The sequence below is a fragment of the Hippoglossus stenolepis genome, chromosome 16 (assembly GCF_022539355.2).
Source record: "Hippoglossus stenolepis isolate QCI-W04-F060 chromosome 16, HSTE1.2, whole genome shotgun sequence".
Taxonomy (NCBI): Eukaryota; Metazoa; Chordata; class Actinopteri; order Pleuronectiformes; family Pleuronectidae; genus Hippoglossus; species Hippoglossus stenolepis.
Genome location: NC_061498.1, coordinates 17,606,631 through 17,629,747, shown reverse-complemented (window position 1 = coordinate 17,629,747; position 23,117 = coordinate 17,606,631). Strand labels below are relative to the sequence as shown.

The 23,117-nt window shown below is 41.9% G+C and overlaps 1 protein-coding gene across 2 annotated transcripts; it reads left to right on the top strand.

Annotated features, from left to right (window-relative positions):
* Positions 1 to 276: 276 nt before the first annotated feature.
* On the top strand, positions 277 to 21,347 carry LOC118123830 (myosin phosphatase Rho-interacting protein). Of its 2 annotated transcripts, none has more exons than XM_035181458.2 (22): positions 277 to 639; positions 2,360 to 2,437; positions 2,551 to 2,616; positions 3,006 to 3,157; positions 3,272 to 3,356; positions 4,049 to 4,199; positions 5,529 to 5,688; positions 7,505 to 7,616; positions 12,568 to 12,666; positions 13,328 to 13,384; positions 13,472 to 13,540; positions 13,632 to 13,721; positions 13,826 to 13,935; positions 14,165 to 14,687; positions 15,113 to 15,214; positions 15,316 to 17,571; positions 18,105 to 18,252; positions 18,721 to 18,838; positions 18,924 to 19,083; positions 19,862 to 19,963; positions 20,585 to 20,671; positions 20,966 to 21,347. In XM_035181458.2, exons 1-22 carry the CDS (start codon positions 409 to 411, stop codon positions 21,104 to 21,106), a joined length of 5,097 nt encoding a protein of 1,698 aa, XP_035037349.2. In that variant the 5' UTR covers positions 277 to 408; the 3' UTR covers positions 21,107 to 21,347. The 2 variants fall into 2 exon arrangements, with proteins under 2 accessions (XP_035037349.2, XP_035037348.2); XM_035181457.2 differs by having other exon boundaries at positions 278 to 639; positions 7,502 to 7,616.
* The last annotated feature ends 1,770 nt before the right edge of the window (positions 21,348 to 23,117 follow it).

The following is a 23,117-nucleotide window of genomic DNA, read 5'->3' as shown; positions in this document are numbered from 1 at the left end:
ATGTTGTAAAGTGACGCTACATTAACATACTTTGTATTGAAATATCATCATTTTATTTCTATCTGTATACTATCTATATCTATTTCATGAAAGTTCATTTTTATAAAGGGAAAGTAAAAGAAAACCTTATTTCTGGAGCGGTTTTAATTTGTAGGTTGTGACCGGATGTTCTACAGTGATTCGATGTAAGCATCTTTTTATCAAGATATTAGTGTCATTACTTTTACATGTATATCATTTATAGATCTAAAAATATATACTTAATGCATAAATCATAAAATAGTATTTTGAAAATGGAAAGAGGCGGTTTTATTTTGTAGGTGGGGACCGGATGTTGTGCGCTGGTGTTACGTCACCACACATGACGGAGGACCATGACGTGAGCAGTGAACAGACAGTGTTTGACAGATGTTTGTGCGGGACAAGGCTCCTCGCTCAATGCGGAGGAGACGCGGAGGGGAGCGGTCTGTGTTCGGAGAGTTAACCGCCGAGCAGCGCTTCATGTCCGGCAACATGTCCGGAGAAAAGGCGTCGAGTCCCTGCAACAAGTTCCAGGCGAACATCTTTAACAAGAGTAAGTGTCAGAACTGCTTCAAGTCCCGGGAGCTGCATCTGATGAGCGACCACGACAAGGAGCAGGTAACGAGCAACTCATCATCTTTTTAATCACTGTGGACACACTCAGCATTTAACGCCTTTTAATCATTATCAACTTTCAATCTAAGTCTGAAAACATATATGTGGAAGCTAAGTATTGTGCCGAATATTTGTTAGATTAATCGATCAGTCATTTTGTCTATTTTGTCTACTGGTCTAACTTTAAGAAGAAAAACATCTGATCGAAGCAAACAAACATAAAATATTAGACATTAAACATTTCTTTTTATTATTTACAATATTATTTGTTCATCAATAATCATTTTCTGTCCATCTTTTTCTGACTAATCGATTAATTGACTACTAGTAGCTTTGATTAAAAGTACATTTTTACAAATTTGGGATTTATTTATATACTTTTTTTCATATAACCCATTAATCAATTCATTTAACATATCGTATATAAAATAAAAAACCACAGAGTCGTGTTTTCTTAAAATTAAATGATATTTCTGTTCAAAAGTCAGTACAAGTAAGTTTTGATGGATATATGACAACAAAATGGACACAGTTTCACTTCATATATGGATGACTATGGATAACAGGTTTTGCATTATTAAGTAGTTTATAAGAGTTTACTGAGAAACACAGCTGATGGTTTCATTTAAGAAGAAAGAGAAATGTAATGTTTTATTCATCAATTGTAATTTTCTGTCCAATCAATTAATTGACCGATTGTTCCACCTTTATTTCATTACAACCTTCACTGCTGCCAGCTTTCATTGATTTGTTTATTCAGCTGTATTGCAATGAAGCATTGGGATTATTTTTCCATATAACAAATTAATCAATGAATTTAACATTTAGTTTGAAAATATTTGACAGATATATAAGTCTAACTGTAAAAGATCATTTTCTGTCCACTGACCAATTTAATTTACTAATAAAAAACCTGTACTGCTAGCAGCTAGCATAGATTCACGGTTAATGTATTTCTTCAGCTGTATTGCAAGATAAGCATTGGGTTCTTATTTTCATATAATCAATGAAATTAATTTTGCTTTTAATATATAAAATAAGAAATATATCAAATCAAGACAAAACCTTGATTAAATGAAATTATACTTCAAGTCCAAAAACCCTTGTTTTTATTGAATTTATTTATTTAAATTTCAGATGGGGAAATCAGTAAAAGATAGATTTCTACTGGATATATCACCAATAGCACTGATCGATGAATAAATCAAACATCAATAAGACAGACCCTTTATTTATTTTGGTCCTTTTAAAAAAGCACGGAGTGTTCCACCGCCTGTGGAAACATCATTCCTGCAGGTCCATCAGTTGGAGGTGATGTCAGGAGACGATCATGACGGCTTCCTACATGCCTCGCGTTGTTTAAATATGTTATTACTGCCTGGTTCCACTGTGCCCTGTAATTTCAACAGTGTTGGGCAACCTGAAAACACTACACATGGTATTAGTCTGACACAGAGGACAAAAGCTGTGTTTTGCCATAAACGTGGTGCGTGTCTATATTGTTGTAAAATGTGAAGATATTATTTTGATAAAGATTTTGTGCGTATGAACTAAGATCAGTTTCACGATCAACAGAAACTCCATAGACATATCTCAATTGAATTAATCAATTATATAGATATGTATGAACAGTTTGGGATTTATTGTTTGTTGCTCGCTTTAAAGAGGGGATTACAACGTTTTGCTCCAACTGAAACACCCAGTTTTCTTTCTTTCTGTTCAGGCAAAGCCCATCTATGGCGGCTGGCTATGTCTGGCTCCCGAGGGGACAGACTTTGACAACCCAATGCAGAGGTCCAGGGTACGACACAGTGAAACGGACATGAAGCTACAACGCACATTCTCCTCTTCTGCATCGACCACCTCAGTCTTTAACATGTGGTGATTTTATGATTTCCTTTCTGTGTTTGCCAGAAATGGCAGCGACGCTTCTTTATCCTGTACGAACACGGCAGCCTGAGATTCGCCCTCGATGAACTGGTGAGAAACTGCTCCGAGTAAAAAATCAGCGAGCAATAACAAAGAGCATACACAGGGAAGCAGTGTACAGTAAGCCCCGCTCTGTGTGTACATCTGAATTTTACAGTGTGTTGGGATCACGCATGCATCTTTAGGCCAGATGTTGTGAGCTGAACCACAGCAGATGATTTGGGCTTAGCCTGTCCTCTAATGCTCACATCCCCCTCCCTCTGTGATGCCCTCAAATCTCATTCCCTCGTCTCTTTTCATTCCAACACCGCAAACTGCTATCTGTTTAACTGTCATTCTTCTGCACTCTGTGTGACCGGTCCTCGTGAAGCAATTTCACTATAAATACCCCCGACCCCTACACAAGCTAATCTGATGTCTGATCTCGGATTGTGCCACAGCCCAGCACTTTGCCACAGGGGACGGTGAACTTGAATCTGTGCACAGAGATCGCAGACGCCGAGCCCCGGACGGGTCAGAGGAACGCGCTCTGCATCGTCACGTCAGAGCAGGAAATATTCATCCGCGGGGACAATAAAGAGATCATCAATGGGTTGGTATAAATCTGTAAAAACATAAATTAGATACAGGAGCATTCAGAGGTTAGATTTTTGCACATTCTCCAGTATAATGTCTGGATTCTGCTGTTTCTATCTTTTTGAACCAGGTGGAGCGAACAGCTGTCTGTGTATCTACGGACCAACAAACAATATCAGAAGAAAAAACGCAAAGTGGAGCCTGTCGCCACACAGGTAGCAAAACAAATGTCCAATCAGTGATTGTGTACGCATTTTTAGCCATAGACTGTATGGACTAAATGGACGTAGACACAGGGTCTGGAAAGTGAAGCCAATGCAGAAGTGACTTGCTGGTACCGTCCAATGGGTGCAGGTCTCACTGTCAAGCATCAAAGCAAAGCATATGTGTGATTTTGCATGGTTTTCAAAATCAATATTCATGGTCCCCAATGGATGGATCCTGTCCTTTTTTTTGTTACTTTTGATGTGTCACCCTCAGTCAGTATGAGACCAAAACCACAATATGAACATCAGGGTGGCAATGGAGAAAAAGTGAGAGAATCTTCGAACATAAAAGCATTCATCTTCTGGAGACTGTGAATGTTATTGAAAATTTCATCTGAATTCATTCAACAGGGTGGCTATCCCCAGGCGAGGCTGAAATATTGACTTAAATTATTAAAATTAACAAGGCAAATTGTCATGAAGGTTCCCAAGCACATGTTCATGTTCTCCAGAGGATGAACCCTTCACAGTTTCTATAATATTGAAGATAATGTTTCGAAATGTTTATGAAAATAAAGCCACTCGCAGTTTGCCATTTATTTAGGGACCCCTTTTTCTTTGGGTCCACTCAAAACATAAAAACATGGCAAAAGTTTGGTGATTTATTTATTTACCTTTTTGTTTTTCACACAAAACATCAGGAACCCAGTCCAGCAAAGATGGCTGCGACAGATCCGGTACAGTCCAGCTGTGGTCGGTGGCAGGAAGAGCAGCGGGGCAGGGGACCGGATGTGACCCCCATCTGGACTGTCACAGACACTGAGGCCGCGGGCCCGGAGCAGACCCCTGCAGGTGCCACAGAGTGCAAAACACACACACACACAAACAGGCTTTCGAGTCCATCAGCCAATCATAGCCATTTCCTGTCCCCTTGCATCGTCCTAACCTCGCGCAGATGTTCACACACTTTAGAGCTTTTTATTCAAACAGTTCATTGAACCCCGGCTTCAGCAGACACGCACACTGAGCACTGATTTGTGTTCGTGGGAGCCAGCTGGGGGAGTCTTTGTTCTAACAGGAAATCACTCGGCCTGACAGACACAAACACAAAACAAACTTGTATTTCGAACCTTCAGGCATCATTAAAACCAAACCTGATCCATAAAAGAGCTCTTAAACACGTCCTAATAGGCTTGATGAGTAGCACAGGACAGGTATTCGTCCTTTGGAGCATTGTGGCAGTGGACACCAGTGCCTGGCTGGCGTCAGGATTATTGCAGGGTCTGGAGAGGTGCTGTAATAAAGGGCCAGACCGACTCCTGCTGACTGTGCCTGTAAGCTGCTCCATTAGAGGGTCCCTGTCTAATGACTCATCCTCCGTCAGGGTTTTTGCTCTGGTCATTGAATTCCTGGACAGTCATTTAATTCTTTAAGGTGTTTTACTGGCAGGGGCAGAAGTACACAAACAAATCGTGTGATGGGGTTTTGAAAACTAACTCTTGTTTTTTCTGATTCTTTTAATTTATTAATCAATCAATACAAATGTATTTGTATAGCCCATGTTCACAAATCACAGTTTGTCTCACAAGATGCGACATCCTCTGCCCTTAACCCTCAACAGGAGTAGGGAAAACCCCCAAAAAAACTTTTAACAGGGGGAAATAATGTAGAAACCTCAGAGAGAGTCACATGTGAGGGAGACGTCTGCAGGACGGACAGAAGTGCAATAGATTCAGCGTGTAGCTGAACACATCAACAAAATTACAATATACAACACTGATTAGAAGAGACAGTTTTTAACATAATGGAAAGGTGTGTCAACGTTTAAACTATTTATACATGGGAAAATGTCTAAGGGATTTACAACAATAACCTGCCTGAGGACTACAGATATGTGTCTTGTTTCAGATCCATATTGTGTATTGCTAGTGTGATACCGAGTGTGAACATTTTCCTGAAAGTTTCTGGAGGGGGCGTGTGAGAGAAAACAAAAGTCCAAGCCAGTTGCTCCGAACATTTCCCCAAACATTTTCAAAAATTCTGAGGGATTAATCTGCTTATTACTCCACTGCATCTCCACCAAGGAAGTTGTGTTTACACCTCTGTTCATATTACAAGAATAAGCTATACATTAAATAAATGTAACTATTCATTTAAGCTGATTTTGCTTTCTATATCCAGACTGCGCGTCAGCTTTCCTGTGCCCGGTGTCCAGAGACCCTCTGACCTTGGATGGCGATGGCCATTTCGGGAACCCAGTTTTGGATTCGGTCGCCAACGGTAACATCACCCAGCCGGTCCAAGCGTCAACAAACAGCAAGAACCAGAGGCAGGACAGAAGGTTAGAAGAGAATCAGGGGGCAATTAGCAATTTCCAGCCAATTCTGATGATAGCATGTAAATAACCTTTCTGTAGATCGTGTTTGGCAGCGATCTGGAGTTTATTTTCTGTGTGCTCGTATGTTTGCATGTAGTCTGTGGGTAACAGCCCTTTAAAGTGCCTTGGCAAAGGGAAAGGGGGTACATGTGCTAGCAATTAGCACAAAGGACATCCAATGCCTCTCAGCTTCCCCCCAGCGTAAAGCCGAACAGCCATTGCACTCCGCTAAATACCGGATCAAAGCCTCACGCTCTAACCCTCCATTAGATCCCACTGCTGCATTTTTATATTTAGCTTAAAGAAACCCTCCCAGTTTGAGCATGTAAACCGGTCACGTGAGGGGAAAACGTCTCGGCTCTTCACTCGTTCCCTTTTTGGGAAACAAAAAACACAAAATACTTACCCCCCCCACCCCTGCCCCCCACTGCCACCCTCCAAATAAGGCCAGAAATTCCAAAACACTGTTGTAATTAGATATCTGCGGCATTGTTTCTCAGGACCTTTCACGCAGACTGTCTGCCTGCCTGTCAGGGAGAGTAGGCTTCTGCTAAAAGCTCAGTCTGAGGGCAGAGGACTGTCTGCACCCGTAGAGGCAACTCTAACGTTCACTGCTCAGGAGGAAAATCACAGAAATTACTAAAATATGTGGAGGTAAACCTGCATCACCGTCAAACTCTCTTCTGCTTGTGATGTTCTGAAAGATACAGAGCGACGGCAAAACAGACACAGACCCCATCTGGTCCAAAAAAAGACGAGAAGTCTGCTTTTTATATCTTGTTTGTTTCTTTTAATTTACAACGTCAACCTACCGGGGATTGTAGATTTTAAAAATGTGTCTTAAGCTTGATCTGACACCTTTTATATCATATGTGCGTCGTTCCTGTTTAATATTGTGTATAGCTGTGTTCAGACTTCAAGACATTTTCCTGAAATTTTCTAGAGGGCCTGTATCTGAGAATGTCTGAGTCAGTTGCTGTGGATATGGATATGTTCTGTAACTTGTTTTGACCAATCCCTTGTAAATGTCTGGAAAGTATCTTTGTGAGCCTGTGTGTGTTCATAAAGTTTCGTACATGCTGCGTTCTTCATATGTGAAAGACAAATGTCCAGACCCATTTTTCTGGATAGTCGTTTCTGTAAACAGCTTTAAATTAACTTGACGTTACATTTACCTTTATGATAAAGAAAACTGAGACTCCTTGTTATACAGTAACGCTGTGTCAGTGACACTGCTTTTTATTGTGTACCTCGTAAACAATAACCAAAAACTGCCCACAAACTTTAAAAAATGTCAAATTGTCAAAAGCAAAACTAAACTTTAATAATCATCTGCAACTAATTAGCCTTTTAACTAAGCTCATTCAGATAAACTAATGTCAATTTAAAATCAAATAAAGTTTATGTTTGAAGCACAGTAAAAATAACAAGGGTTGACCACAGTGCTGTACAGTAAAAAATAAAAATAGAATTAAAAAAAATAAGATCAAAGAATAGTAAGAGCCAATAAAATAAAAATAGAATGAGAGAAGATAAAAACAAAGTCATAGAAAAGTTAGAGCCACCCAGTAAGTTTAGAATGAGAACAATTCAAACCCTTTGTCATACAATACACTAAACAGGCTAAAACAAGTAAGTATATAAATATGAAAATAAGACTTAGTCAAGGACAGTTAAAAGCCTGAGAGAACAAAAGACAAAAATTCAATGTGTGGATTCAGTGTGTGTTTGTCTCGGGTAAAGTTTCACACCAATTGGTTGTCTTTGTGTTTTCTAGCAGTGGCGGCAGAACCGAGAGGATTGTGGGATTGGACGTCACCAATAAAGAGCAAGAAGGGGGGGCAGCCGTTTCCAGCAGGGGCAGGAGTGAGGCTCGCAACAGCAAGCGAGAGGTAAATGAAATACAGATCATCTCTTCATCTTTTATTAAATTGTGCTTCCACTTATTAAATCTCTATCAAGATGTGAGGAAGGAGCTGATCCACAAGGCAAAGCTTTCAATTCACCAGTGGACCAACGTTCCGACCCTCACATATGGTGATGAGCGCTGCGTAGTACCCGAAAGAAGGAGATTGTGAATACAAGTGACCAAAGTTTTCTCCGGCAGATGCCTGGGATCAGTCTAAGAGATAGGGTAGAACCGCTGCTCTTTGCTTCCCTGTGCTCCTGCCATTGGAGGTTTACCAGTCATTGCCATACTGGTAGATCCAGAACTCACTAGAGAGACTACCTATCCCATCAGGTCTGGGAACGCCTTGGGATCCCTCAGGAAGAGCTGGATATAGCTTGGGTGGGGAGAGGGAGGGAAAACTGGAAAACCCTGTTTAGCTGAGTGACTCCATGGCCCAACCTCGGATAAGCTGAAGATAATGGTTGGATGGATGGAAACTCTCTACAGACATTTAATAAATGTAATGTAGTGAAAAGCAGCTATAAGTACATTTTAATGTTGTCCAGAGGAGAAGTTGTAGTTGTTGACAAATACAACTAAAATACTTACTGATATGAGTGAAAGCTGTTGAGAATCTCTGACTACTATTGTTTCATTTTTAGCATTTATAAGCATTGTTCAAAGTTGTTGCCACAGCTTCAAGTTCACACCACACGAAACACAGCACAGATTTTCTTAAACTTTGATTTGAAAAACCTGTTCAAAAAGAAGAAGCATAAAGAAAACGAGACAGAAAAGACTAGGTAACAGTTTTGATTTTATGTAGTTGCTCATGCTCAATGAGACAGAACAACACTTCTTTTAACCAGTAAACACAAATGTCCTTTGAGAAATGACAATTGTTGTTGGAAATAGTTTGTTCATGTAGGTCAGCAAACCTCACAGAAGGAACATGAAGAGAAAAACGAGATGTCAGGTCCTGTAACGATTGAAAGCACATGTCCTCCTCACTGTGGAAGTTTACTACCCTGTGATACGTGATGCTGATTAATCTCAGTGTGGGTTTGTCATGACTGGACTGGAGCTGCCACTGGGCTGGACTGGTTTGAACATGACTCACACAACCAGGTGTTCTGCAGAGAAAGAGTGACATCACTTTTACGAGGAAGCTTTGAGCTGATCCAAAACCTTGAGCCCTAAGACTCCTCGTAAGTTCTCCTCTGTGACAGTCAGGGTGCAAACACAAGGGATCTGCTTCCATTCAGGATGTTCTTTTTTTTTTTCTTGAACCATCATCCAGTCCATGGCGAGCGCTAAAAAGCAGGTGATGAAAGTTTGGCATGAAACGTGTGGACGAGTTGATCCTGCCGTGTCAAGGCGTGCGTGTCTGTCAGTGAGGGTTCATGTGTCAGCAGGTGGGAGAGAGCCAGTGATTCACTCCGAGCTGCAGCATGTTTGAACTCAGAACTGGTTTTGATGCCCTGAGGTTGTTCAGTCCACCCGCTCCCGTGTGTCGTAATCTGGGAGCAGGCATTTTTTCTTGCAGACTTCTTTCTAGGGATTCCTGCAAACTTGAACAAGTCCTATCATTGGGAGCCTTTAGACTCTTTACGAGAATTTCTGCAGAACCACGAGACCGCGCCTGTGTTTACTGAGCTCGATGGACTGTGAGGAAGTAAGGAGCTCCTCCGTGTGCACATCTGTTAGTGAACGATACTGTGTCTTGTCGAACTCGTGATTACAGAGCTGAGCGCGTGTCTGTGTGTGACAGTGTCAACAAAATGCAAAAAACATGGAGATAAACTGTCAACACACTGTCAAATAAAACTGTTAAAGTTAAACACGGTTTACTGCTGTGAGTCAGGTTTAGTATTTCCAAAAAGGAGGTTTGCCCCCCCCCCTGTCAGTTAGTTAGTTAGTTAGTTAGTTAGTTAGATCGTTCGTCCGTTCGTTTGTTTGTTTGTTTGTCAGCTGGATTCTGCATAAACTACTGAACAGATTTCCACAAAACTGTTTTACATTTTCACTGGTTTCCCAGTCAATGTATATCTGTGTTACATTACATTACATTTCATTTAGCTGACACTTTTATCCAAAGCGACTTACAATAAGTGCATTCAACCATGAGGGTTCAAACCCAGAACAACAAGAATCAAGAAAGTACAATTTCTTCAAAGAAGCAAAACTACAAAATGGCTATAAGTAAGTGTCATTTAAGTGCTACTAAATTGTTACTTTAAAATGTATTCAAGGTATAGTCGGAAGAGGTGTGTTTTTAGTTTGCGGCGGAAGATGTGTAGACCTTCTGCTGTCCTGATGTCATTGGGGAGCTCGTTCCACCATTTAGGAGCCAGGACAGCAAACAGTCGTGATTTTGATCAGTGTTTAGCTCGCAGTGAGGGAGCGCGGTGCGGTCATTGAGGTAGGATGAGAGCAGGGAGAGAGCAGAGCCTGAGACACCCAGGTCCTGAAGGGAGGAAATAAGGATCTGGTGGTTCACTGTGTCAAATGCAGCAGAGAGGTCTAGAAGGATAAGGACAGAGGAGAGAGAGGCTGCTTTAGCAGTGTGAAGTTGCTCAGAGACAGCAAGGAGGGCCGTCTCAGTTGAGTGGCCTGCCTTGAAACCAGACTGGTGAGGGTCAAGAAGGTTATTATGGTGGGAGATAGGAGGAGAGTTGATTTAAAGATAGCGCGCTCGAGAGTTTTGGAAAGAAAGGGAAGAAGAGAGACCGGTCTGCAGTTATTTACTTCAGACGGGTTGAGGGTGGGTTTCTTCAGGAGAGGATTTACTCTAGCCTCCTCCAGAGAGTTAGGGAAACAGCCAGTTGACAGGGAAGTGTTGATAAGATGGGTTAGAAAAGGAAGAAGGTCAGGAGCAATAGACTGGAGAATGTGAGATGGGATGGGGTTAAGGGGGCAGGTGGTCGGGCGGGCGGAGGTTACCAAGGTAAGAACTTGATTGGGAGACAGGGGGGTGAAAGAGGAAAGCATGCGGGGATATCTGAGTGTGTGTAATTTGGTGCAACTTCATTGAATTTCTGGGGATTATTAGGCGTTGGTGGAGGTTTGACCACTGATGTTTTCACACTGTACATTGAACCAAGGAATATTATTGCACATTATTTACAGACATTTACAGATGTTGTTGCACATTCCCTCATTGTATTGAAATTATATTCCAGTTGTTGGTCTTGAGCTGTGCAGTGTCATGTAATTGCTGGTAGTCAGTGACGACTACTGGAGGTGCAGCTCAGTGAATTGCATCCTTCAGAAGGTCGTCGGCTCTGTGGAGGCGGTGTGATCTGAAGGTGTCGTCCAGCTGCTGAACAGTCGGCACATCATATTATGCTACAGTATGGAAAGCCAGAAGAGGATCCAGGCCCAGAGGTTATGTTTTCATCTTTGTTTGTTAGTTAGCTGGATTGCGCAAAAAACACCCGAACAAATTACCCTGATATTTTGTTGACGGTTGGGGGCATGACCTCAGGGGGAACCTGAGGAATGCAGGATCTGTTGTGGATCTGAATCGAGAGGTTGATTGAGGAATTTTTTTTCACAGGGCATTTTTCAACATTTTCATTGATTTTTTTCAGAGAATAAAGCATGGATCTTGATTTGAAAAAAAAAATATATTGACATTGACATTCTAGTTACATGTGTATTTGGTGTCAGTGACCGTCAGTAACTGCTGTGACCGTGCTGTGATAAGATAACAGACAGGAGCAGAAAATTGGGACATATCTCGATGTGAATCAGATCTTATAAAAATGAGAAAAGTTTTCTGGTAGAAAAAAAGACTGAGATAAATGATATCTTTTCATAAGTTGTTGAAGAAGGTGGTGCTGGCTGCAAACATATCTGCTTTGTCCTGACATGTTCATTTTCTCTTCACTGTGAATTGATCAGTGCTTCAGACTCTTATAAAATAAACCAGACTTCACTCACATCAGCCGCATGTTCCACAGAAGCACATTTTCAGAATAAATCGTTCACTATAGAGCTGATGTTGGAAACGTTGTAAAAGTGTGATCACACTGGTGCAACCCAGATGGCCATCAGTGTTAATCTTTGATTAAACACACAGGCTCATTCCAGAGGATTTGCCTCTTAAATAAACCGCCAGCACTCTTTTATCCCATGAGATGATTTGTGTCTGTGGGTTTGCTTTACCAGCCAGGAGGAGGCCGGAGCAGCCTGTGCAGAGTTCATTCAGGCCTCGGAGCTGAGATTGCCAAGACAAGGGACAGGCTCTGTCTTCAGCGATTGTTCAAGGGGCGAAAAAAAAGATCTTCCCTCTGCAGCCGGAGCACCGTGTTCCTGCATGTGTTGTGTCCTTGGATAGTTTTCAATGTAAACTCGAGTAAAAAAACAGAAAACACAAAGAATGTTCTGTAACGATTAAAGTGGTAATTTTTTCACCCCATTAAAGTGGTTATGTAAGAGGGAAGAATTAATCTTTTGAAAAGCAGTGGCTCAAGTAAACAAAAAACCTTGTTTCATTTAACGCTGTGTAATCCAGACTCTGATAGGAGCTGTCAAAGCAGCTCTGTTGGCCTGCAGGAGTCTCGGCATCATTTTGAAATGTAAGACAAAAAGCTGCTGAGCATCCGCGATTGTGCTGCCTCTAAAACCTTTTCATGCATTCCAGAGCTGAGCGCAGTCATCCATGTGCAGTGCACTGGTGATGCGAGTAAGAGTTTAACAGGCGGTGGAGAAAAGCCTTCTGGGCTCCCCGCGGTGCTCTACAGCAGGCCTAATCCTCACAGCTGACGTCCCTGCCAAGGATCCAGACTATCGGTTACTCCAGTTGAAGGAATGCAGACTGCAAAGCTGCCGCCGACCTCATTGAGGAAACACTTCACATCCCCGCATCAGTGAAAACCTGTGTATGGTTCTGATTCTTGTGATTCTATCGTTTCCTTGATTTTGTATTTATTTTTTGTCTTCCACAGAAGCTAAACTCATGCGGAGACTTAACCCAGCTCAGCGCGCCCCCTCCTCAGAGACGAGCCAAATCTCTGGACCGCAGGACGTCAGACACTGTCATGACGGTGAGTAATCTGTAGAACTTTTTCAACAAAAAAAAAAAAAAATTTGAACCGAACCCATGAACTTTTGACCCACAGTGTAGATTAAATGTATGGAAGTCCAAATACCGCCGCCTAGAGGTGAAACTGCTCTTGATCCCCATGCATGTGACCATGAGTGCTGACCCAAACTGAGTAGGGGGCAGTTGAGACTTCCTGATTTAAATCCATAGACTGTATATGACAATGGACGTACAATCCAGATTTTGAAGCCAATACGGTAGTGCCTGCAACCTGTATTTTCTTGAATGACCAGCAGTGGGCGACTCCAGCAGTTGTTTCTATAGAAGTCAATGAGAAAATGACTCAACTTCTCTTTCGATTTATAACGTCAGTAAACATTTGCCTAAGGAGTTTGTTTTTCTCAATCTTTAGTTTCAAGTCTTCTTCAACACAGCATGATGATCATTTAGTAAATTATGGTCCCTTTTAGAGTCAAATAGACGATAAAGCACTGTATGATGACTGACAGCGAGTCCTGTCTTGATTGACACCTGAGATCCCCTGAAAGCCTCAAGAGCAAAATTCTGGGGGGTTTCTGGAAACTGGTATTTTGCACACTGGTGGACAACGTTTCTTTTGTTTTAACAACATGAAATATTTTCACATCTTATTTTCTTTGCAGCCGGATCTATTAAACTTTAAAAAAGGCTGGATGGTGAAGTTGGATGAAAAAGACCAGGTGAGCAGTTTAGATTCCTAAACCAAATGTTTGTCATACTTAAGATTTTATTTCTGCTGCTTTAATTCATCCTTTGCTCCCCTCTAGTGGAAGAAATACTGGTTTGTGCTGTCGATTGACAGTCTGAGGTTCTACAAGGACTCGATAACTGAGGAGGTACCTTGCTATTTGATGTCTTACGCAGTAAAAACTTTTTTGTTTTTGTTTTTCCTTCACCAAAAACATATTTTTTGTTTCTTGTTCTCAGGCGTCGGACCTGGAAGGAGAAATCGACCTCACTCGATGTTATAATGTGTCTGAGTATCAGGTGCAGAGGAACTATGGCTTTCAAATCCACGTAAGATTTTACCTCAACAGTTCCCAAACTGAAGAGCTGAAATTTTAGCTCCTGCGTGGCCAACAACTTACATTTCTTTGATTCTTTTTTTTTATGTGTCACAGACCCTGATGGCCGTCTACACATTGTCAGCCATGACTGCAGGAATACGCAGGAACTGGATCCAGTCTCTGATGAAAAATGTTCATCCAGTTAACACTCCTGATGTAACGAGGTATATTTAAGTGAACATACTCCTTGGAGATGAAATGGGAATGTTTTAATCCAGTTATTCAAATGCAAAATCTAATTTTACACATCAGTTTAAGTGAATTTAATTCAATTCAGGACTATAACTTAATTAAATGGGGAAATCACAATTTGCTAGAAACCCCAAAGTTAAACAAAAGAAAAAGATTATTTAAATGTTTTCAAAACTAAACATGCTTACATTTTATACACAGTTTACCTGGCCACCACGCTCCACGCAGTGCACCTGAAGCCCTCCCCAAACCAGATGTGACTCAGGATTCTCGCTCCACTGACGTCCCCACAGAGAGAGACCCTCACCACAAACCCAGGAGTGTGGTGGAAAGGCGGCGGGAAGGACGCTACAAAACCTACGACTGGGCTGAGTTCAGGCCTCAGAACAAGTCGATGCTGGAGTCTGATCATCAGAGAGATAAATCTCCCTGCTCACTGGAGCTGGGCGAACTGGACAGAAAGAGGAGGCGGGAGGAGAGGAGGAGGAGGTACGAGAACATGCTGGGCTTCTCTCTGAGTTGGGACAAGACTGGCGGTAAGACGGACAATGGTGGCGTCAGAGCACTGAGTCCCGAATCACAGCAGAGAGTGGAGGAAGAGATAGAGGAGTGCTGGATGCAGGTGGAGAAGACTGTGTTCAGACTGGATAGGACTGTCCCACTGTTTACTGAAGCCGAAGACACTGTGGATATGGAGAAGCTGCTGAACGGCTACAGGAATGGGGTGAATGCTTTAAATCTTATGTCATTTCTGACTAGAGATAAACTTGAGCCTGACCCATTTATCTATACAAATGCAATGCCTGTTCTAAACCTGACTGTTTATAATGGGCTGGTCTCTTGTCCTGTGTTAATGCTCTCGAGCTACTTCAGAATTATTCCTTGTCATTGGTGGGTCCTTTACATTACACCACGCCAGACAATACGCTATAGGCATGCATTATGCTTATGTGAGGAATTGTAAAGTCGTAATGATGCAGGCTCCAGATGAGGTGTTTCAGGAGTAGTGTTTTCTGTGGGGGAGAGGAGCTCCCCTTCCCACAGAGCTGTTTACATACTGTCCTCCAGACTCTGTGTGCTCCAGCTTTTAATGCAGCTTTGTATAATGAATGTTGCTGAATCCCAGTTGTTGCCTCTGCGTTGTTGAAGGTTGAGGATCTGAAGCTTCAGCTGGCAGAGTCGGAGCGTCACAGGCTGGAGCTGGAAGCTCAGCTGAGTCCAGTGGGGGATCATCATCCGCAGGTCACACTGGTAAAGAAATAAATCTTATTTTCAGCCTCAAGTCTGTTTGTTTACATTTCGTATCTGTGCTCAAACATGTGGTTTCTAATCCTCCTCTTTTCTTTTCTAAGACCGAGCCTCCTCTGGGTCCTGAAGAAGATTTTTGTCCATTGGACACAAATGAAGATTTGTCAAACTGCCAAACACTGAGCCTGAAAGAAGCATACGAAGGCACCAGAGAGGTTTCACAGCAGCAGATCATTATCGCACAGGACGTGACGGAGCTGCTCAGCCTTGAACCACCTTTGTCCACACCTCAGCAGACACCAAGCATCTGGCTGCACGATACAGAAGGCCACTTCCAAGAGCTGGGAGATTTCCTTCCTGAGGGTGTAGCCACTCCTTTATTTTCACCTACATCAGACAGTCAATGCATTCTGTCTCAAAGTGATGGACGACTGTTAGAACTAAACTCTGATGACACAACAGCCGACCACCAGAGGCAGCTGGACAGAGAAGACAGTCCGCTGTTTCCCACCACAGAAACACAAATAAATAACAGTGAATACAACTCAATTCCATGCATTTTAGGGAAGCCGTCAGAGGGAGACGACAGCCCAGTCAACTGCCTCATAGAGCAGCACATCCCTCCGGACCAGGCGATGGTGAGGAGGCTTTCCCAAGAGGTGGAGCTGCTCACCAGCCAGAACGAGGCTCTCAACCAACGCAACCAGGAGATGCTTAACCAGCTGACGGAGGCAGACCGTGAGATAGAGAGGCTGAAAGCAGAGGTGAGCAGCAGGTACACCGAACCCCATCACCTTCCAGAGGTGGAGCAACAGGGGAACATGAGAGCAGAAGATCTGGAGAGGGAGCTGAGCCTGAGGAACCAGGAGCTCCTGGAGGCTCAGACGCTCATCACGTCTCTGACGGACAATCTGAGGGGGACGGAGGCAATACTCCAGCTGGACGTCGACGAGGAAGAAGCAGGAGGGGAGAAAAATGACCCGAAATCAGAGGGATATCTGCTGCGATGTTTTGAGGCTACTGAAGCTAAGCTAACAGAGCTGGAGAAGCAGCTCAACCGATCAGAAACCAACTGTGGGGAGCTGCACGTGCAAAACGCTGAGCTGAAAGAGGCTGAGAGATTTTACCACCAGAGAGCTGCGGAGGCGGAGGCCGACATCAGGAGGCTGAATCAGGAGTTAGAGGCGGAGAGGTTCAGGCATGAGAAGAAAAGTGTTTCTGGTGAAGAAAGGATCCGGCAAGTGATAGAGGGGATGGTCGTGAGGTTGGACGCTTTGGAGAAACTTTTGGAGGCAATTGGCAAGTTGGATTATGGGAAAGAAAGAGAGAATGAGGAGACGATGCCTGCAATGCTAAGTCAGCTGAAGTGGGAGGAAGACTTCTGGAGTTTGCTTTTCAACGAATTGCGAGCCAGCACTTCCCAATCGAATGAGGAGAAATGTGTAGAAGTGCTCCTCAGAGAGGTGGCAGAGCGCATGGTTGTAGAGAGGCAGATGCTGCTTTTAGGTCATTATTTACTTTCTGGGAACGATTCATGCACAGATGAGGGAAGGGAAGGTGTGAAAGATCTGGATGTTATTTGGAATACCGCAAGTGTGACAGCGACAGAAACCCAAAGGACAGATGAAACCAGGATGTTTGATTCTATTAACCAGCTGTGCCACATTGAACATTTCAAAGCAGCAACGCAGATGAAAATGTCTTTGCTAAACTGCGTCGCCTCCGCCCCTGAAAAGCTGCAGCTGATTGCAGAAAGTTGTCGTGATTTTCATGTTTCAGAGCATCACTGGTTTGGTTTAATTCACTCCGCAGCCACCGAGGCACTGTACTGCTTCCATCTACAGCGGCTGCAGTCAAAATGTGAGAAACAGCTTGAAGAAACGAAACGGAAACTTCTCAACTGCAGCAGCTGTGTCAAACTGATTGAGGAGAACAGGGAGCTAAAAGCAAGACTGTCAAATCTAGAAGAGCAGCAGGCGTCCACATGTGGAGATACGAGGAACGTGTGCTGTCAGACGGATGAGATTTCACCACAGGACACAGGCATGGAGCTGCAGATAACACAGGCAGGTATTGTGGATAAAATTGGGGAAGAGGAGATGGTCGCGTCGTCACTAAACTGTACGGACGTCCCACTTCTGGGAACACAGGAGGTGTCGAAAGAAAACTCAGAGGACAGTGTTGAATCCCAGCAGGAATCAGATCCAAACACGGAGATGGAGCAAGTTTTAGTGCTGAGAAGAAGAGTGAAGGAGCTGGAGGAGCTGCTGTCCGTCACCGTGGAGGAGATGAGCCAAGAGTTTGAGGGCAAAATGATTTGTGTTCAGATGCAACATGAGAAGGAGACGGAGAAGCTGAAGGTAGGAAGTGATGAATGTGTGATTATTTTTAAAGCCAGTTTTATAAGATTGAAGCTGTACATACTACAAACTCATGTGGAGATAATCCTGACGCCAGATACAATTAAACAGAAACATTAGAATTTGTGTGCAAATGTTGTTGTAGTGCTTATGTGGAAAAGCTGCAGAAACCTTATGTGGCTCCAGACGGAGCTTTGTGAAGTTTAGAAAACTAAAATAAATCTCTAGCTGTGGAGCCTGGACTCTATATAAAGATGGACGACATGACAGCTACTCAAATATGATGCCAAAGCGTCTCAATCCGTATAGTTCATAAACCCTGCCTCCTCCATGTTAGTGGATGGATAAATCATCATAGGTAATGAAACATTTAATATTGCAACCAAGCAGTCCTTAATATTTATTTCGATATTTCATCAGTCAAAATCCGAGCAGGAACCAGTTAAATTCTCACAACTGCTCTTAAAATATAAAAATAGGTCACAGTGGGTTTTTACTGATACACAGAGGTTTTCACGTGTTCCCACCCCCAGGCCACATGTCAGCGAGGGTTCCTCTCCATGGAGCAGTCCCATCTCAAGGTCCTGGAGGAGCTGCAGCGCCGACACCAGCAGGAGGTGGAGCGCCTCCTGGTGGAGAGAGACCAGCTGCTGGAGGAAGAGAGCTCTGCAACTGCGACTGGTGAGAGGAGTCTGTTTTTACTCCCACCTAATTTTTATTTTGGAAAATGAAAACTCATCTTTCTTCTTTTTTATTTGATGCAAGGAAACAACATGAGTTTACTGTAGCTCTAATCTGATGTTCTGTTTTTATAGAACCTCTTTAACAGCACAAAAATACACTTTTGCTTACCTTTCCCTTTGCTGTCGATACAGATTAGTGATTAAGTAGAATAGTTACAATCTTTGTAAATTTTCGAAAGTCATCTCTGTCTCAATTTATTATTTCTTAATAATATTCTACAAAATACTATTATTTTTTAAACTGTCAGTATACGCTATCTTACTCAAAAACATGGTTTCATATAGTTGTGTTTCTATATTTTTGGTAAGTCCGCCACTGTAATTTTTTTTAAAGCTGTTTTAAATTCTTCAATAAATTATTTCGCACTGAGTCTCCTCCGCTTAAGTTTTGGTTTATTTTCTTAAGCAATCGAAGCGATTAAGAACGCTCACCGTCTGGAGCTGGAGCGGGAGGTGCAGAGAAGATGTCAGTCAGAAAACAGCAATGAAAACAACGTCCTGGAGATCATGCAGAGACAACACAGGTACAGAGAGCAATGATTTCCCATTTATTCTCATGGGAAGTGTGTGTGTGTTTAATATCTGTGTTTATCAATGTGTCTGTCGAAGCGAGGAACTGGCTTCTTACCAGCGGGAGCTCGAGGTTTTGTCCCAGCAGTTTTGTCTGAAGTGTCTGGAGAACGGACACCTGGTGCAGGCTCTGGATGCAGAGCGGAGGGCCTTGTGCCAGTGCCAGCAGGAAAACCAGGACCTGAGGACCAGAAACCAGGTGACACAGACTCTTAAATCCACCTGATCGCAGTTTATACCCACAAGAGATCCATTGTGTAAAAGCAAACAATAAATCTTCTCTAATTTCGTATCATTAATATTCTGCTCCATATGGCAAGAGTCTCTTTGACAAAGCCTTGTATATATGTGTGATCAATCTCAGTATATGTCACATTCTTGTAAAAAAATATTTTTATAGTTAAACTGGAAAATCCCAGTAGATATGAATACATTCCATTTATTTATATTCTATTGTTAGAAATTATAGACTGCATATAAAGATGGACGTCAGGACAGCTCCCCGAAAATGAAGAGAAAACATCTCAGAGGTTTTTCTGTCATTTTAGGTTGTTCTTATCACACTGATGTTTTTCAAGTGGTCATGTTTCTGCTAAGTTTTTTTGTAATTAGTTATTTGATGCAATAAAAACAGACTGAGGTGTCATGATTGACAGCTGAGACTGAGTCAGAATTGGTCGGTAGCATGTATCAGTGGAACCTCAATACTGAGGCTCCGTCCCCAGATCACGACTGCACAGACCCTTGCTTCAAGATGCAAGATGGCAGTGTTTGTATCCAGGATATTTTGCCTTCATTCCTGGATAGTGAGAGGAAGTGGAGACACGTCATCCATCTTTATATTCAGTCTATGTTACGAACATTGTTGTTACATCACTGGATTCATCTGATACCGATGAAAACGTATAAACCTGATGATTCTGTTTTTAAGAGCTGTTCAGTGTTGGTAAGAGGCCTGGGTGTTTTGTCTTGTGCAGGAGTTGAGCAGTCACCTCGCAGCAGAGATAACCAGACTGTGTTCACTCGCCAAGCAGGACGAGCTGCCGTTCAGTCAGGGAATGGACATCTACGAGATGGAGGTGAGTCTCATCTGAGCGAGAGAGGACGACACCGGTTAAACTTTGAATTACAGAGGGCCGCCTGCACACTCGCATGGTAAAGTGAGCAGAGTACCACATATTAAACCTCAACCATGATCAGCTGGTTTAAGTTTAACTGGTTTTGTAGCTGGTTTAAATTAAACTGAGTGTGCAGCTGGTTTAAGTTAAACTGGTTTTGTATCTGGTTTAATTTAAACTGAATGTAGCTGGTTTAAGTTAAACTGAGACTGCAGCTGGTTTAAGTTAAACTGAGTCTGTAGCTGGTTTACGTTTGTGGTTTTTTTAACTGCCTAAACAAGTTTACGTCTTAAATCCTAGTTAGTTATGTATTTATATCCTGTGTAGTTCAGCTTCATGTGTTCCATCAGGTGTTGACTCAACCACTAGATGTCACCCATGATCCAGAAACTGTACACGACAAAACAATTTTAGTTACTGACCCTACGCCTTTTGAGTGTGAAGAATATGTTTGGTTCTGTATTTCAGCTTTATCTGAAGAGATGAAGCTGATATACTACATAGCCTGCCATATATACAAAATACAACTATTATAATAATATAAAGATATGATTTGTTGAAGGTTGTTTTTTGTTATTTCAGATTACCCTGCGAGTGAAGGAGTCTGAGGTTCAGTGTCTGAAGCAGGAGATCACATCTCTGAAGGATGAACTGCAGTCGGCACAGAGGGTGAGAATCAATAAACACCAACGAACTGTTAGACATATTGATATTATATATATTGATCGCCTATATGCTCAGAGACGAATTAGCCAATCAGAAATTTGGATTGTAAGCCATTGTATACAAATCTGTGTTATATGGTGATTTATATGAAATGGAAATTGAGTTCATACCACAAGCCCAGCGATTTTTTGCATAATCCTGCTAATACAGTAAATACACCAACAAAACAAACCGGTGAAAACACAACCTCCTTGGCGGAGGTAAAACATAAAGTCCCATATTTATGTGACGTTTCAGGACAAGAGGAACGCCACAAAGAAGTACAAGGACATGTTCACAGAGCTGAGCATCGTCAGAGCCAAATCCGACAGCAAGGTAGACGAGCTGAGAGAGAACCTGAGGCTGGCTCATCACGCTCTGGACCAGACTTCACCCTGAATTTATCCACTTTCACAACATTTGTCTTCACTGCGACATTCAAAATACTTTACCCTCAGTATTATTCTCAAAACAAAAAAATATATATATGTATTTTATAAAACCTGGAAGTCTTATCCTCAAACTCACTCTGTTTTTTTATTCTCCCAGTTTCGGGGATAAAGATTATCAGTCACTTCTTGACCATGTATTTAACACTGTTTGTGATTTAGTTCTTCCTGTGATTATATTGTCAAACGTATATTTAAATCTCTTTTTTGTTTTGTCTTTGACCAAACATCACCATTTACTGTATGTATAGTATTTTATCCGTACAACCAGGTTTTTTATATTTTAAAATAATTTGCACAGTTGCATGTTTAGATGTTGTTTTCCAGCCTCTCGTCACTGCTGTATATTTCTTATTCAATAATTAAATAATTAGGGCCCGAGCACCTCCGGTGGGAGGCCCTATTGTATTTCGAAGGATTTGTATTTCCCTTTTGGGGCTTTTTCAGGGCCTAGCCATGCTCAAATTCTCACCAAAGTTTGCAGGAAATTCAAAACCCTAAAAAGTATTTGAATTCTGGAGTAATTTGAAATGGGCGTAGCAAAATGGCTCAACAGCGCCATCTAAGGAAAAGCCCCTCAGCTAGACGTGACGCCTATATTTTCTGTCCGACTGCATTTTATTCTGTTAAAAAAAGGTTTAAATACATAAAGAAATAACATATATATGTAGTACCTCTCCCGTATATGTACACACTTTAAATTTCCAAAAACCATTAGTTATTTCAATGTTTCTCTTTTTTAAAGTGTCAAAATATCATGTGGCGCGACCGTCCGGCCATGACTGCTGTTGTGAAAACTTCTTTGAAATTACTCCAAATATATTCAAATTTATTTTCTGCCATATTTGGCATGATTTCCAAAGTCTTTTATAGTCCTGTACAAAATTGCAAAGCATTTGCATTTATATTTCCATCATAGTATACAAACAAACTTTGTTTGATGATGTCCATTTTATGAAATATCATGTGGTGCGACCATCAAGAAATGACCAATTTGGGACTTTGATGTTGAAATCCATTCAAAGACAGGAAGTTGCATCATAAACCATTTTGCCAAGGACCCATGGAAGCAGCAACAGGTTTGTAACTCTCTCTCAAATTTGGAAAAAAATAACCTTTTTCACAGCTGGTATGTAGTTGCCACATTTCGATATCGTGGTATGACCTCAAAAAAACTATGAATTCTAAGTTATTTCTAAAAATATATATTTTCATTATAAATTTCATAGTGGCCTTTTGTGCTGACCTAGTTCATTTTCGTTAGGTGGCCAATTCTGTGGCTGTAAATTTTGACTGAACTAGAAAATATCATGTGGTGCGACCATTGCAGAGTGTTTTACATGATAGATATATGTCCTAGATTGGGAGTTTTGGGGCTTTTTTATATTCAATTAATGATTTATATTTTAGCTTGTGATCATTTGTTTATTTCATTGAACCAATATCAACCCCCCTTTCATTTGAGATTTATTTTTGTTTGCTATTTTTGAATTAGTTGCATTATAATAATTATATAATTATTTTGTAACCTGATGGCTGCCAACCCCATAGGTTTTTGGTATATTGTGTTTATTAGTACATTGGTTAATTTCTTTGCCTGTTACCCGACTGACTGTGTTCCCTTATCCCTTTCAGTCGCTGAGAGCCGAAGGTGGTGGTGCTGGTGTCCCGGATGATGGTCTCCCCCTTGTTGTGCTGGCTCCCCCTGGTTTAATTTTCTTCACAACGTATGTGTGCGAATGGTCTTCACGTGTGACTGGGGTGAAGTTGTATTTTGGTTTTGGGATCCCTCCTCCCTCGTCGACCCATCACCCCATTGGTAAGCCTCAGCTCCTGATTAGGACCCCCCTTTCCCCACATCCCTGTGTGACTGGATTTTACTGCCTTTTAAGACATGCTCTTTTTGTAATAAAAATAATTATATTTTGTTAAAAAGAACCACGTCTCTTGCCTCAGTATAA

What these genes read in the sequence shown, in the direction of transcription:
- LOC118123830 (XM_035181457.2), top strand. Translation starts at nt 409, where the DNA reads ATGTTTGTGCGGGACAAGGCTCCTCGCTCAATGCGGAGGAGACGCGGA. An exon ending in CTCGCAACAGCAAGCGAGAG is followed by an intron (nt 7,617 to 12,567) that starts GTAAATGAAATA and finishes TGTCTTCCACAG; the next exon opens with AAGCTAAACTCATGCGGAGA. An exon ending in AGGACTCGATAACTGAGGAG is followed by an intron (nt 13,541 to 13,631) that starts GTACCTTGCTAT and finishes TCTTGTTCTCAG; the next exon opens with GCGTCGGACCTGGAAGGAGA.